We start from the raw sequence: 17,867 nt of genomic DNA, 5'->3' as shown, positions 1-17,867 counted from the left end.
GCGATTTATTCCAACATTTACCTTAACAGGTTGGTACTTAAAAAGTATCTACAATATAAATGTGTACAATAGAAGAAACGTTTTGTGTAATTAATGGAATTCTTGCAAAGAGACTAAACGTAACTTTCAAATCGAAGACATTCGTTTTATTTCGAGAATCGGCCTCTAACTTCATTCAAAGAGTTGAATGGATGCATTGAGATGTCCAAGAACTGCACTCATTATCAGTCCAATACTAGCTGTTGTCTTTGCTCCAATGCCATTTTATAACCCACTTGGGACTGATGATTCTATTATTTCCATTCGATCGAATGCTGAATATATTGTACTTAACAGTATTTGTGATGAGACAATTCTATTTCTTTAATGGAATATATTAATTAACAAAATATCTTCTTTAAAAAATGTCTTATTTCATAGAATAAAAAAGTTTTCAACGAATTTTTTTTTGTCAAATATGTGATTTATTTGCACAATATCGAAATAAATTTATCTCGAATTTCGATCGGATCCTGTAGAGAATTGTCGAAAATAATGGATTGTTGATTTTTTTTGGACTTTCAAACTTGGTTGTGTTGTGCCCGTCTGTTTATTTGTTTCTGGTTTAATCTCTTTATGCGATTTTATTATTTTTATCGAACAGATAAATAATTCAAAAATATTATAGTACTGTGAGGTATTTTTTACAATAGAGTTTCGATACTTTTTCCTTCAAGTAGTAGTGTATCTTTCATTGAAAATCGTAAAAATTCCGTCTGATTATGGATGATATACTGTTTTATTATCATAAAGTATATTAACATTCTAAAAACGACTTTGATATTTTAAAAATCTGTGCATCAATCATAAGAGTGGATAAGAAAAATATTAAGTAAATCTTCGTGTGTATTTGAAAAGTATGTCAGACTATAAGTTTTACAGTCAATCCTTCCTTTCAAAAACATCACCAAAGAAATATGACTTTGGCTCCTTCAAAAGAATAAACGTACAAAAGGAAGGATCTCTGATGTCGTTCGATTTCCGTTCCCACTCTACTTTAAATAGATAACTTTAAAAAAACTGACTTTTTACCATTTTTTTTATTTCAAAAAAGAAATTTGTTTGTTCTTAAAGATGAAACAAGTTTATTGGTGAAGTCTCTGCAAGTATTTTTGACGGTTAAGAATTTTTCTGCTCCATTTAAGTTGGCTCTTACACTTTTTAAATCAGAAATTGTCACTTTAAGAACATTTTGAGGTTTTTTGGGGGATTCTTTTTTTTTTATAATTTAACAACAAGGATAGAGTTCCTTCCAAGCTGATAATGTTTTTTCCCAACGTAATCGAACGTTCTTCGGTTAATTTACATTTAAAAAAAATACAATTCTTATAATTAGTTTACAGTAATTTAATGTCGAACGTGTTATTAAATAAGTGCAAAAGCATAAAAGTACTAAAAGCTATAAAAGTTTTTAAAGACTGCAACTTAAATTCAATTGCGCCAATATCTTGTCGATACCAGAGGCATTATGTCCAACTAATTATCAAAGACTTCATCATTAAATGTTAATGGCGATTGGTAATTATGTTTCAATCGACAAGTAGATTAGTGCAATTAACTGGATTTTATTTCTTCCAACATAATTGGTTTAATAACATCTGTCAATTAAGATTTAACTCCCGAAAATATTTGTAGATAAGCTGAAAAATTTCTTACCGGAATAAGATTTTTAAAAGTATTCAAATAAAGATTAAAGCGAGGAATAATTTTCTCTTAACTGGACGTTAGTTAAATTACAAGGATAGTTGATACAGAAATGATACAGAGAAAGAGGACATTTAAAGTTAATATCATGTATTTTTGCTCATTTGACGCATCCAACAAAGAAAATCTTGTTTAATTACACAAGTTACTTGTCTTGTCAGATGATTGGAAAATAATGTCTGTCATTATATTTCAACCAAGTGGAGAGATTGGGTGGAGTAATGTTGCCAGAGATAGATGAATAGCGCGTCTATGAGTAATTGTAATTCGATGTATGAATATCTTTTATTACCTATTTCTTAGATCAAAAAGAGCTTTTTTTGAATATTTTATAGGTTCTATATCATCATCTAGTTGCATCTTCAATTAACTCTGAACATAATCTATCAATATTCAGTACGCGATCGATAGAAAAAACTTTTAAAATTAAATCTCTATATATAAAGTCCAATACACTTTCATTTAAAAGATAAATATATTTGAATTAATCGTATAATCTAGACAAGCAGTTGTCCGAATTACGATATTGATTAATAATAATAAGCACGAAATTTAAAATTTTATTAAAATATTCCAACACTAGATGGAGCTACAGCTTAGGGACATTATTTTTTTTTTCATTTCACAAAATGGAGTTTTATTAAATGTAATATAACTATAATAAATAAATAAACAAATAAAAATTCCATATTATACAAAATGTAATTAATAAGCTGAATAAAAAACATATATATTTTAAAAAATGTTTAAAGTATATAACAACACAAAATAATGTCATAAAGGATCAGTTTTTGCAAATAAAATGCTATTTATATAATAGATAAATTGGATAAATTTATGTTTTATATAAATAAACTGTAAAATTGAATAAGTTATATTAGTTTTTCTTTTAAAGTCTGTTTGATATCATAGCTAAGGTTTCATTAAGATTTATAGAGTTGCCAGTGGATCTGCATTTTCTTATTTACCAACTGTCGTCATATTTTCTTCACGAGTATACACTGCAATGAAACCTTTTCCCTGTCAAACCAGAAACATAGAACAACATCGTTTTCCCATGTTTTATATTTTCTAGCGGCACCAAGATGATACACTTTTATTATAAACGGAAAAATTCTCATATAGATAAATATAACTTTTAAAATTACATTTTTGTATTGAAGAAAAATCGAAATTTTTTTTTTGTTAAACAAAGAAAACAAAAAAAAATTTAAGCGAACTCTTGCCAATTTTTATTAAAATGTTGTATATTGTTTAATATAAAAGACAAATTTTATTATTTTACTTTTGTAGAAGCAATCAAAAAGTAATTTTTATTTAATAAATAATACAGATAGAGAGGGATAAGCAGGATAGGATCATTTAAACAGTGTCTTGGACAGAGGAACACCAAAGTTTTAATTTTTTTTACATTGAAAAAAATTGTGTAAATTAAATGTTCCTCTTAAAAAATATAGTTTTTTCTTATTTATTGATTTTTATTCATATAGTTCTATGGTTTTCAGAAACGGATTGGCCCACATTTGTATCTTACCCAGCTCTCATCTCACGTTTCTCATGCCTAAATCAATATTTTGAATGTTAAAACTGTATTTATAAAATTTTACATTATGAACACTTGCAAAAATTTTTCTTCTAAATTTTTACAAAATTAATCAAATATATCAAATTTTTATATAGGACTACTATCTTTACTGCTTACCCATTTTATTCTAATTGGAAACTAATTTTCTAAGCATTGAGATATTTTTATTCCAAATTAAACAATATTTAACATATTTTTGTCAAAAAGATGAATTTTTAGTTTATTTTTATAAATATATAATTTTTCATTTGATTTAATTGCATGTTTAGTTTATAAAATGTTCAACAAATTATTCTAAACAAAGAAAAGATATAAATGAATTTTAAAAAATTATAAAATATTTATTTGAATTGTATATTATTTCTAGACTATAACTTCAAAATATATAATAAAGTTTAAAGTAATTCCTTATATTTATTATACTGTATTTAGTTTTAAAAAACATTCAAAATTTCTGAAGATATAATATAGAAGATTATTAGTTTCTAAAAATCATTTTCATTTGAATTTTCATCAGTATATTATCTTAATCTTTTAATGCAGTAATATTTATATTTATCATTTATCTTTAATAATATTAAATATTTCAGGTACAAATTAAATAAAAAAGTAACAAGTTATATTTAGTAGCTAAATTAAGATATCATTTGAGAGTAGATATTTAGGAAATAAGAGTAAATATTTTGTATATGATTATCTCAAAATGAAAAGTTTGCAAGTTTTCATTATCTGATCAACAATAATTTATAGTTTTATCATAAAGTACAAAATTATAATCTATTAAATCACATATTAAAGTATATAATATGATATTAAATATGGAGAGTTTAAGATAAATTATAAATTTTTTAAACATTTATTTTTTTATCTCAAACTTTATCAAACATTATCTATTTTGAAACAGATTTTCCTTTATTTTAAAAGAATTTTCATATACTTCTTAAAAATCATGTAAATAAATAACATTTAGAAATTTGTTTTGGAATAATGAGAACAAAAATATTATTTAGTCAGCAATTTCAAACAAATGTTCCTAATTAGATTTATCATTCTTTTGGAGATTAGCCAAACAGACAAATAAAGGTGATATTTGAGAAAAGTTATTTTCAGAAAGACACAAATCAATCAATTTGTACATATATTAATACTGATTTTATTTGACTTAGTATTAACTAATTACATCAAATGACAAATGGACTTGTAAACATGCTAATGAAAAAGATTTAAATGATAATCGGAACTAGAATGAATTGTTTAACACTTTATATAATATCCAAAGAAAGGAGAGAAAATCAAATTTATCACTTCTATTACTCTTATAACAATGTAACAATAGAGAAAGTATTGTCCAAGTCAAACCTGTACATGAATGTGCTACTTTTCTTTACTATAATCCATAAAAGAAAGTTTAAAACTATAACATATATTACAAAATGATTCATTTCTGTTACCTTTTATTATTTAACTTCAATGTGAGATAAATCATTCACATTAAAATGTACTACACATTTTTACTCTCAAAACTACCGTATATAAACTTTATAATAAATGGCATAAAAATTGCTGTTCTTATATATGGTTAAATTCACTAGGGCCATAGTTTTCAATCTGTGGTCCATGGATGCTCTGTGAAGCCACTTCAAGTGTTTTGCAGAAAAATCAAATATACAATTAAAAATTGTTGCAAAAGAAAAATCAATACAATGTAAAATAATTTTTGTATGGGAATGTAATTAGCAAATGCCGATGACATCATATACTGGATTGAGTGCACTTGATTTCAAAAAGATGTGCCACCTGCTTTAAAGCTGACTTATAAGTGTTCTGTGGAAAAAAATGTCAAAGTGTAGTGTTCTCAAACTTCATAAAGATTGAGAACCATGGCACTAAGATATAAAAAAAATCTTAAAAGTGACATATCAGATAAGTCTTTTCTATTCATAATTTTTAATTTGAAATGGCTGTAGCTGTCCATTTTATCCAAGTTTTCAGTTATCTGAGGTGGTATTGGTCCATATTCACTTGAATAATCTGTGTTCTACTGTATAGTCAAATGTATAAAATTTAACATTTTGGTTGTTTTATTAGAAGAAATATTCAAGAATTAAATATTTAAATTTTATTTATTTAAAAATAAACTATAAATAATTTTTCAAATATAATTATTTATTAAAGTTAAAACATTAACAGATTATTTTCAAAATTCTTGTAAAATGTTATCAAAGAGATAATTTTCCTTTCCTATTACTTCATTCAATATGTTTGAAAGTGTGCTAATATTTTCACTACTAATATTATACAAACAAAATAAACCTGAACTTTGTTAAAACAAAGTAATTTTATATTAATAAATGTTGTTATTGAAGTTTTTATGCAAATTTTTTATAATATAAAGACTGCTTATGAAACAATTTTGTCCCTACTGTTCATGTGCATGTGAGTTGGCAAATTGGAAAATGGATGGATAATCCACAAAATTTATATCTTGTTTTTTTCATTATTGTATGTAACCAGATGTAACAAATCAGGTTAAAGGAAAAGCCAATTGGGTGGCAGAATAATGGAAGGGGAATTGGTTAGGTCTTTGCTGAGTGGAATAAAGTTGAATCTTTTAACCTGTGTGAAGCATCCTTTGTGTAATAAGCTATGTGCAATTGTCTACCACTATCACACTAAGATTGTTACTACATTAATATAGAAATTTTAAACTATAATAATAAATAATAATAAATATCTTTTCAGTTTACTATTAAAAATTCTCACAACATAACTTACTATCAATTGCATGTAAGCATCAATAGATATATGCAACACAAAAACATGCAAGCTGTAGAAAAAGTTTCTTAAAATTTATTTACTTACTTTTTTGTTGATCTTTTTATATTTACAGTAAAAATACATACTTTCTGTTCTCAAAAAGAAATGTTATGATAATTTCAAAAAATTTTTTAATAATTTGTTTTAGTTTAAACAGATGATTTATTAAATATTTTTTAACTGTTCGTTTATGACTTTTGTTTTAATATGTAGATAAACAAAACCACCAGTTTATTGTGGAAATATTATAACAACAAATCTTTTATTTAGAAAATTTCTTTGAATAAAATTTTCTAAATGAAAAAAACAAGCAAAGTTTTATTTGATGTATTTTAAATAAAACAGATTTATATTTCATTATATGCAATGAAGTATTTATTCATTGTATTTAAATTTAGTTTATTAGAAGTAAAAAATGAATAACTGATTTGTGTAAATAGTTCTTAAAGTATCCTTGATAAAATGTTTTGATTTTAAATATATACAATAACAAAATATATTGTTATTTTGTTAATAACAAAATATAAACAACAACAAAGGAACATTGAAAAAAAAAGCTGATTATACATTTTGAATACATGATTTTATTTAAAATATCTATTTGCTACATATATAGTGATAAAAATTTAAACACATTTAAAAACATTATTTAAAATCTTAAATACATAAAATGTAAATTTTTATGTATAACAAATAAATGTAAAAATAGGAGTATTACTTGTAAAATATTTTTTAAAAACTAGATCTTTATATTAAAATTATATTTCATAATGTTTTGAATTCTGTTAAGATGTGCAAAAACCTGTCTGCTTGATTGCACAGCTCCAAGGCCAAAGTATTAATAAACTGATTTGCATTATCCATAGGAACTGCAACTCCTTGTGGAGAAACATTATGCCATTGACTTGGATGCATAATATTTGGAGGTAAAAAGGCTGTACCATTATTTATTGCCCTTGAAAAGAAAATAACGTTTTGATTATTTTTATTGAAAAAATTTAACAATTGCATTTTACTTAAAATACAAAAGTTGTTATTTCAAAAACATTATTTTTTAATACAGTCAGTTTCTGCTGTGTTTACTATATTAGTTTGTATTCTTTTATAATGAAGGCAAATAAAAATTTCTCAATTTTCAACCAAATTTTCAATCTATCAAATTAAATTTTCTTCAATTTAAATGATGCTTCAGTAAACAACTTATCATATTCTAGCCAGATGATAAGATTATTATTATTTAAATATCTGAACTTATATCTTGACACAAAACATTATACATATATAATCCGTTAAATTATCTCTAAGAAATACTATAAATTTTTACACTTCTGAAATTTAACTGCCTGTACTATATTCTATTATACACATTATTTAAAATTTTTCTTTTTCAGATTTTCTTAAAGTTTTATAAAAGTTGTTTTTAATGAAGTACAAGACAGTTATTCTTACTTGATATTTATCATGCAGATCATTTATTCATTGATTCATAAGAAGCAGCTTTCTGAGCAAATATCCAGAAAGCTGCTTCTTAAACAAATAAACAAACTCATTTTGTATTCAGTTCCCAAATAATTTGCTACACTCACTATCAGACAAACATGAATAACAATACCTTTGATAATGACTTAAAATTAATGATACAAGAAATCAAAAAATAGCAATAAATCAAATGAGAAACATCTTACCAAGTATGCACTACTTGATTTATATAAAAATAATTGAGCAAGATCAATATTATATTTTTTAACCTATACTTCTATTGTGAAATGATTTTCAAAGAAACTTCTTTTATATTTGTAAAAACATATATAAGGAATAATTTAAATATTCTAATTCAAAAAGTAAATTGACAAATAAAAATTTATAGTTAGAAATTATGACATTATAATAATATACCAGGTGTATAAGCTTAAATCCGCTGTTTGCTAATAGATGGCGTAAGCGAGCATATTAAGTTACCATGACAATGCCGTATTGTTTTTTTTGATGATTTTGACGTCTGTCAACATTAATCAGTGCACATCATCAGATATTTCATACAACAACATATATTTTTTTTTTGTAATCATGTCTACTTTTATGCCAGAAAAAGAGCATATGCGGCAAGCTTTGCTTTTCTGCTTTAATTTGAAGAAATCGGCTGCCAAAGCACATCGAATGCTTGTGGAGGCTTATGGAGACAGAGCTTTATCGGAAACCATGTGCAGAGATTGGTTTCATCAGTTCAAAGATGGAAATTTTTACCTGAGCGACAAGAAGCATGAAAATCGGCCCAGGAAGGTTGAGGACCATCAACTGCAGGCTCTTTTGGATGAGGACGATACCCAATCGCAAAAAATGCTTGCCGAGCAATTGGGTGTTACTCAACCAGCCATTTCCATGCGTCTACGTGCCATGGGAAAGATTCAGAAGATCGGAAAATGGGTGCCGCATGAATTGAACGATAGGCAGATGGAGCGACGCCAAAACACATGCGAAATCTTGCTCGCCAGACAAAAAAGAAAGTCGTTTCTGCATCGGATTGTAACTGGTGATGAGAAATGGATATATTTTGAGAATCCTAAATGCAAGAAATCGTGGGTTGATCCAGGCAAACCATCAACATCTTTCCCAAGACCAAATCGCTTTGGACGGAAGACAATGCTGTGCGTTTGGTGGGATCAGCAGGGTATTGTCTACTATGAGCTGTTGAAACCTGGTGAAACTGTCAATGCTCACCGCTACCACCAACAACTGATCAAATTGCACTGTGCTCTGCGTGAAAAAAGGCCGGATTATCAGCAAAGACACGACAAGCTGATTTTCCTCCACGACAATGCACCATCGCATGTGTCAACATTGGTCCGAAACTACTTGGAGACACTCAACTGGGAGGTGCTACCCCATCCCACTTATTCACCAGACCTGGCCCCTTCCGACTATCACCTCTTTTCATCGATGGGCCACGCGCTTGCTGAGCGGCACTTTGATTCTTACGAAGACGTCCGAAAATGGCTTGATGAGTGGTTTGCCTCGAAAGAAAAGAAATTTTTTTGGCATGGTATCCACACATTGCCCGAGAGATGGAACAAATGTGTCACTAGTGAGGGAAAGTACTTTGAATAAATTTGTTTTTGCTTTCTAAGAAAAAAACGTGTGTTTTTCTGACTAAAAAACAGCAGATTTAAGCTTATACACCTATGTATTCATTTTCATTATTTGAATAGTTAAGTAGTGTTTCCAAAAAATTTTATAAGCCAAAGTTATGCAAAAAACAATTGTTAAAATTACCTTACAACACCCTGTACATTCTTTTCTATAAAAAGCAAGTTACATTATGGAACATATTTAAATTCCATATTAATATGATTTTTTTTAATACAAAATTTGAATATATATAACATTAAAAACTTAATGTTTCATTGAATTAAAATAAAAGTTTTTAAAATTTATAAAAATCCAGCAGGATAAAATATATTTAAAAATTGAACACTAAACACAAAAAATTTGATGTCTTCACAACATCCTTCACAACCACAGGAATACAATTAACATGACCAGAGTTGACCTTTCTTAGAAGGATGTTGTGAAGTCATCAAATTTTTATTTGTATTTAGTCTTCAATTTTTAAATAGTTTTTCAAATCATGTTTGTTTAAAATTATCAAATTTAATTTTTATTATAACTATTCTTAAAAAAATTTATCCTGAAAACATTTATTATTACTAACAACCATAATTTTCATTTGGAAGAATGATTTTTGTCTAAAGTAAGTTCATGTTTTCTATACATATTGCCTGCATATAATTTAAATATATATTATATATACAAAAATTTACAAATAATGGCAATGTGAAAATTAAGAAATTATAAAAAATTTGAATTTTTCAATACTTAATAATATGATTTTTAATTTCTACTAAAAGTGTATAAAATAAAATTATAAATTGTAAGTGAATATTTGATATAAATTATTAATTTAACAATCAAGTTTTTAATTTAAAAGTGATTTTCAGTAAGAGTATTAATGATTTAATGCATACATGAATTATGTTTTAAAATCACAGTGTAATTTTGAATACTACATCCAATAGTAATGCTGTTTACTATAACTAACTAGTTTAAATAAAAATAAAAAATTCAACATATTATTATAGATAAAGTAGAAATATTGTAAAATAGAATATTCAAAAAATCAGAAAAAAAGAACTTTATTGAAGTAAGGTGCAATTTCAGAAAACTTCAAAAAAATATATTGAATTATTTGTAAAAAATGAAAATTTGTTGATAAACTACTTCATGCTTAAATAAATACTATTAACCCTAAATAATTCATTTGACTATAAATTTTACATAGCTTGATTATACTGATTAATAAGAAAACTGTTTACATCTAATTAATAATCCCCTTTAAAATTTTTATTAGTCTAAAAGTAAATTAAGATGAATAATTCTGATAAGAAATTTTATTTATTTAAATTAGTTAATAAACTATCATTATAATTATCATTAGAAATATTGCTAGCTGTAAATGAAATTCATTTAATTTTTAATAGATTTGATAAATTTTCAAAAAGTTTTAATACATTAATACTTAAATTTGTAACTATAAATTATTTTTTAGAATCATACTATTAATAATTTATTATTGATAAATAATAGGAATAAGTTTCACAGTTAAAATTTCAAAGAAAATTATTTATAAATATTGTAAGTAATTGTCAAATTAATAATTATTTCATTATTAGACATTCCATTTTGATATTGCAATAGCTTCTGTTTTGAGCAATTTATAGTACTAGCATCTGACATTATATATTTTGCTGTATTTCCTTGTAATGAGGAAAAGTTCTCTGAGGGGCTGTCCATAAATGACATCCACACTGGACAGGAGGAAGAGGTGGGAAAGGGAGGGGTTGTGCTTCAGTGGATGTCCATTTTATTTCATTAAATTTTATACAGTTTATGAATGTTATTATATTTATTTCAAAATTTCTTGTATGCAGATTTTTTTTCAAAATATCTCTCTTGAGCTGGTAGCAAAAGTACAGCAAAGTTTTCATTTTTACACATTACTAGCAAATCAACAATATATTGTAATGCCAGTCTACTAATATTTAAAAAGTTGGTACACCAATGGTGGAGAAATCTCTATAGGTTGACCTAAGGAATTTGAGTTATTTTAATTCTCAGATGTTATGAAGTTTGCAGATTTTCTATTATCTCTGTATTTCAGTTCAATAACTTACATGCAAGTATTACCATACTACTGTACTGCACATACATAGGTACTATGTGGTAAAGTCTATGCACACAAACTAACCTGCTGAGCAGTCATGTGGGAATTAATTATTGTGAGAAGTTTACTTCAGGATTCTGACATCATCCAGCAATAGTTTGAAAATTACTTGAGATGATCTTGAGGAAGAGTTGATCTGAAGAACAACATGGCAAAGACTGATAGATGGTGGAGACTGGTGTAGATAATCAGACCCAAGGAACTGTCGGAGAAATAGCTGGGGAAGGGATTAGCACTGAAAGATAGTGAGCAAATAATGAAAGGTCAAGACAAACTTGAGTTGGATTGATTGAGATGAACTGAGCAAGACAGACAGATCCTTCAATCCAGAACTGACTTGAAGATAAAGTTACAGACAGAAGGATCCATTGACCAATGAATGACCTTTCTTGATCTGTTCCTCGGAGCATATCAAGAAACTCATCATCCTTTTTGATAGGCATCCAGTCAAATGTAAAGTAAACTTTAACTAAGAAAATGTAAACCAAATTTTATTAAAAATTTAAAAAAAANTTATTTCTATTATATTATTATTATTATTTTATCATAAATTATATAACTTATAAATAATACTACTGAAATTAGTATTATTGTAATTTTAATTAATCTTTTCATATTAATTTCATTTCAATTTTAAAATAAAATTTTCTACTTTTCATTTGTATTGTCATTTTTATAAAATTACATAATGTTAATGCTAAGTTTACTAATGATTAACAGACAGACTTGGCTTTGTCTAAGTTAAAAAGCAAGTAAACAGTTAATATAGTTATGGAAACTTAATATCAATGAAAACTATATAGATAATATAGTTTCCATTGATTACTATAAACAGACAAGAATTGTCTAAATAATTTTATATATTTGTAAATTCACTGATGATATATTTAAAAAATAATTATAATAAAAAGCAACTGTCTGAATAAACAGAGTCATATTATAATGAACACATACATGAAGATTCAACCACTTCTAACCCATTTCTAAGCTTCTAGAAGGATGACACAGCTGCATTGCCAAACATTATATTCTCAAAAAGTTTTCTGTTAAGAACAAATACCCCTCATTCAGAAAATAGGTTTGATCCTTTGTTACTGTTAATATTTATACAATTGCATTAATTTGCAGTGAGAGCAAGATTTGTCAAAGAGGAATTACATTCAAAATGACAGTAAAATATCTATTCCTGACTTGAATTTCATTAAAACAAACTTCTTAAATAAAANAATGTAAAGTAAACTTTAACTAAGAAAATGTAAACCAAATTTTATTAAAAATTTAAAAAAAACATGCAAAGATTAATTTTTTTTAACAATTTAAGCATAGCCAAGGAAGATGGTCATATGAAAGGGGTAACTTGTGCAAAATGACCTGCTTTATTTCAATATGCTTCTAAAGATAATACTGTATATCAATTGCAAAATTAAAGCATTATGGAAAGCACTGTTATAACTTACTAGAAAGATTCCAATCTTATAAGAGTAATTTGGATGTAATTCCATTGTTTCTACTTTAAGGGGGGGGGGTTGAATTTGCTGGATGTCCAAAGAGGGGAGGGGTTACAGAAACTTGGGCAAACTGGGACAATGGGGATAGGGGGAGTAAAAATTTCAAGAATAATGCAGACGTAATTTATGGAGAGCCCCTAATATAATAATGACAATTTGACTTTAACATATTTTGCTGTATCTGATACAATCTGCTACAATAATCTGATTTTAATATTTTTAAGATAATGTTATTCATAAAATATTTCTAAATAACACTATTTTCTATGGCAAATATATTGATGTTTTAGTAATTGGGGTCATCCATAAATGATGTCACATCCCAAGGGGTAGGGGTTTAAGAATTTGACAAGGGAAGGGGAGAAGGTTTAAGACAGCATGATGTCACTGCTTACTAAATATACAATTTGGGTTAAGGATGGATCTAGTAAAAGAAAATTGTGCATGTTCTTTTACTCTGCAACTCTCAGTATTGATATTGCAAAACTCCCTCAAGAGGCACCACTGACTGAGTATTTGCACAGGAATAAAAACACCAAAGTTGTAAGAGAAAATTTGATCAGCACAACAAATTGTACATAAAATATCTTATTTCATAATTTTTTGACTTGCTATCATTTCTACAGTCAATCCTGGTTTTTGTTTATAAAATCAAGCATCCTACTTGATGTTTTTGCCATGCAATACAGTATTGCCAAATCAAAGGAATGTTCAGCTTTAGAAAATCCAGTAATTTTCACTTTAACCCAAATTTTATTCAAAAAATTTTAAACAAATCCAGATAGAAATATTTGGGACGTTTTCAAAGAGGGAACTTTTCTTTCTGTAGAACTGTTGGTCTTTGTGTGGCAACAATGATCCAATACTATGTCAACATTGTTTATCACATGTTGTCCAGAAAAATGAGTGTCAGAATAATATCAGAACTTTAAAACTCTTGATGAATTAACAAAGAAATTAAATTGAATTGAGTTTCAGGTATGTCACAGCAGTGTCTATTTGCATTTGTTGCCAGTTCTTCAAACATAATTGAAGGTAAAAAACATATTGTGACAGTGCCAGTAAAGCTTGAAAGGCACAGTATAATTTACATGTAAACATCCAAACTCAGAATTTGCTAGAGCATCAATTCATTACTTAGAAGAATTGGCTTCATTATTAGGACCTGCCAAAGTTTTCTTCCTTAATCAAGATGACAAAGATAGGATTCCTACAGGAATGGTTGCAGCAAACAATCAGTCCTCATTACTCATGCATATGGATAAAGCTACCAGATCACGATTGGATAGTGGCCAATGGTCATAAATTAATATTATCAGTTCATACATGTGTTGATGTCAAGTCAGGTTGTTTTGGTAATCCCCAAACAGTCAGTTACTGGTCCTAAGTACATTGCTGTACAAAATGGTAAACATGATTCACCTCTATCTTATTCCTATTCCTGTATTATGAAAAAATTGTTAAATTTGCCAAAATTTGCTGAGTATGTTAAATTTAATAGTGGACATGTAAAGCTTATTGTTATTATAACTGTTGATGAAAGACCTGATAAAAATCCACACTATCACAAAGTTAACAAGGCTGCCTGCAACTTTTCTCTTTTTACAGAATAATCTACATGCAATGTTTATAGCCACAAATGCCGCAGACTGCAGTGCCTACAGTAGAGTTGAGCATTGAATGGCTTCCCTTTTTTAGGGAAATGGCTGAAATAATTCTACTTCAGCAGCCATCTTGACAAAATTGGGAAAACAGTTGAACAACTCAAAGAAGATAACTTTGATTTTACTGGATGCACATTGGCAGAAGTATGGTCAACTATAGTCATTGATAATCATTCAGTAATTGCTGAATTTGTCCCAGTAGATGATTCTCAAATTGACTTGACAAATCAAGAAATTTCTCCTTTTTTTAGCATTCTAAACACATCAGGGAATTGCAATACATGCTACAAATTATTAAATGCTAAGACAAATTGCTGTTCACCATTTATAAGCAGCTATAATAAGGTAATGCCAGATAAATTCTTGCCTCTACCAATAAAATTAATTCAGAGTATTGAAGATTTGAGAGCAGTAGAACCATCTTCAAATATAGGTATATTTGCAACTCTGTTTATGAGAAAGGCTTTAAAAGAAGAAATATTGCAACAGTCTTGTCATAAGTACTGGTCTCTGCCATACAACTTGTATTGCATGTCCATGGCAATTGCAATTGTGAATTGGACATATGGCAACTGCACATTATATCATACCTCCTTGAAAAGCCTTCACAACCACTCTCAACAGTTTACTACAAATTCTCAAGGCCAAGCTCTAGTCAGTCAAAAAGAACTGGTACATGTCGCAACAAAAAGGAACAATGTCAATAAATTCTTCATTGATCCATTCAATATCTTTGGCAGACATTGAATGGATCAACAAAGAATTTATTGACATAAAAAATCTCCCTAAAAGTGTTTGTATGGAAACCAAAGTACTATCTCTTGTATAGTGTCAATAAAAGAACAGTTNTATTTATTATTTTCCTTTTTCTTTACTTCTTTCCCAACATTTGTTTTCGGATTATTTTGCAAGTGTTATCTGCATGTAACATCAATGTAATTATTTCTGTATTTTCTTACCTGATTATGCCAAGCGGTATCAGGCTAAGTAATAAAGATTATTTGATGATGATAATGATGATGTATAGTGTCAATAAAAGAACAGTTAACTGATGAATGGGAGTGAAAAAATTTTTGGAGTAAGCTAATTGATATTTACATTGTACATGAAACTAAATACCACTTCTGATTGTTGTACTTTTTTTCAAAGAAAAAGGAGGGATGTAACTGATGAGACATCATTTTAAAGGTAGGTTTGAAAAATGTGACAACAGGTGACAAGGGGAAGTTAAAATTCACCATTGTCAGAAATTGGAGGCAATGTGCTTCACGATAATTACTTGTCTTGAGATCCTGCAATAGAGTTTACTTTCCATATTTAAATTTTTTTTCAATCTAACTTTTAAGCATATGTAAGTTTCATATATAATGAAGTAAATAACACACTATTAACTATTCTAGTATTCCTGCATATACTTTATTTGTATTTTAACATGCTCTGATTAGATGTGATAAGATATTAGCTTTTATTCAATATAGGATTTTGAATAAAAGCAAACTTGTAATATTAATAGTAAACTAGCATTCCTTTTATATTTAAGCACTTGCATTAATAAAAGTAATAACTTTACTTAATCCTAAACAAATGTGTTTTGATAAAGTGAATTTTCATATTCAGATTACACTTATTTTAGCTATTATACATTTAAAAATATGTTACTTAAAATATTTACCTGATTTGGCTTATCAAAATAGACATTTTTTCTTTTATATAATATAATTTTGACATTGTTGTGGCTAATGCTTGTCTTTCTGTTGCAAGTGTCATCTCAATTAATTTTCTTAAATCTTTTTCTTGATTTAATTGAGAAGTTAGCTAAGATTTACAAATAAATAATAAATTAATATAAACATTTTAAAATAATTTATTAAGTAATTACATTTATATATTATAATTTTCATATAAAAAACATTTTCATCAATTTGAATAATATAATTCTAACAGCCTGCTATTTATATAATATTGATCAAACTGTTATGCATCATAAATACTGACCAGATAATAAATTATTAAATTAAAAATAAAAACTTATATATCAGAAGGCATTCTATAAAAATTATACAATGTTTATAGCCTATTACAAAAAAATTATAACTAAAAATTTAATAATAATAAAAATAGTTAAATTTGTTGTTTTTGTTTTTATTATAAAAATTTTCAAGAACTTATAGACCAAACAGTACAAGAATGTTAATTATAAGATAAGTAAAATACAGATTTTGACACTTATTATGCTCAGAATATAATAATGTTTTTACATATAAATTAAATGTTACAGATGAAATTAAAAACAGATTGGACATATCTATTATATTCTAAACATTTTATTGATACTTTCCCAGCTGTTATATAAAACAGAGGGAAAGTATGACATTTGGTCAAAAATGGCCACCCAAGGTCCTGAGTCCAAAAGAGTAATGGACTCAGGACCTTGAAACATTGAGAAATACAAGGGAATTGGGATTTTTCTTGTATGTTAGGTATGGGGCACAATTTTGTTCACCCAATTTGAAGCTTAATAATTCCTGTGTCTTTTGTCAAAAATTTCTAAAATTTTGCAGGGTGGATTCTATATTAGGGGATGGATGCTATTAAATTTTGGTGATTAAAGGTTGACAAGGTGGGAAGATAAAGAGGATTGTGTGTCATATCTCAAGTAAGGTCTGACTTAATGATAATTTTACTCATTATTAGCATTTACAATTTTTTATAAAACCCATACCTACCCTCAAAATTAAATTTTGCCATTTTATAGGTTTGAAGGTAGGTTTTTATTGATTTTATTAAAAAGAACTTTTTAAAAATATAAAAAGTTCTTTTTAATAAAATATCATAACAGATGGCACCATCAAATGTTGCCAGAAAAGATGATCTACTCATTATGGATTTTTTTAACAATATTTTTTAAAAGAAGATATATAGATTTATTGTATTAAATTTTCTATATAAATAAAAATATATCATTTAAATTCATATAAGAAAGAACTACACAAAAATAATAGTATTTGATTAAAATTTTTTTTGTGCATTCAAATATACAGTAATGACATTTATAATATTAAAAACTAACTTTAGTTTTATAAAAAGCTTGAAAGAGTATATAAAATATAATGTGTAGCAACAATTTTGGCATATTTTTCTTAAAGATAGCTGATAAGCTAGATTAATATTTATATTCTTTGAATAGATTCAATGAAAAGTAACATAACAGGTATTCATTTAAAAATTTATTTAAAAATATATTTTAATATGGATTCATAAATAGATACTTT

The 17,867-nt window shown here is 26.9% G+C and overlaps 1 protein-coding gene across 1 annotated transcript in view; it reads right to left on the bottom strand.

Moving 5' to 3' along the window:
* Nucleotides 1-6,858: 6,858 nt before the first annotated feature.
* Nucleotides 6,859-17,867, bottom strand: part of LOC111618080 (protein bicaudal C homolog 1-like) — a 47,477-nt gene continuing 36,468 nt past the window's right edge. Inside the window, exons 3-4 of the mRNA XM_023359508.1 lie at nt 16,268-16,410; nt 6,859-7,100 (exon numbers count right to left, since the gene is read on the bottom strand). Coding sequence (XP_023215276.1) covers nt 6,911-7,100; nt 16,268-16,410 — 333 coding nt within the window. The 3' untranslated portion in view covers nt 6,859-6,910. The remainder of the gene's footprint in view (nt 7,101-16,267; nt 16,411-17,867) is intronic.

This window comes from Centruroides sculpturatus, unplaced genomic scaffold, assembly GCF_000671375.1.
Source record: "Centruroides sculpturatus isolate CEXI.00-Female unplaced genomic scaffold, Cexi_2.0 scaffold155, whole genome shotgun sequence".
In the NCBI taxonomy this organism is placed as follows: Eukaryota; Metazoa; Arthropoda; class Arachnida; order Scorpiones; family Buthidae; genus Centruroides; species Centruroides sculpturatus.
This window is presented reverse-complemented; position numbering and strand designations above follow the sequence as displayed.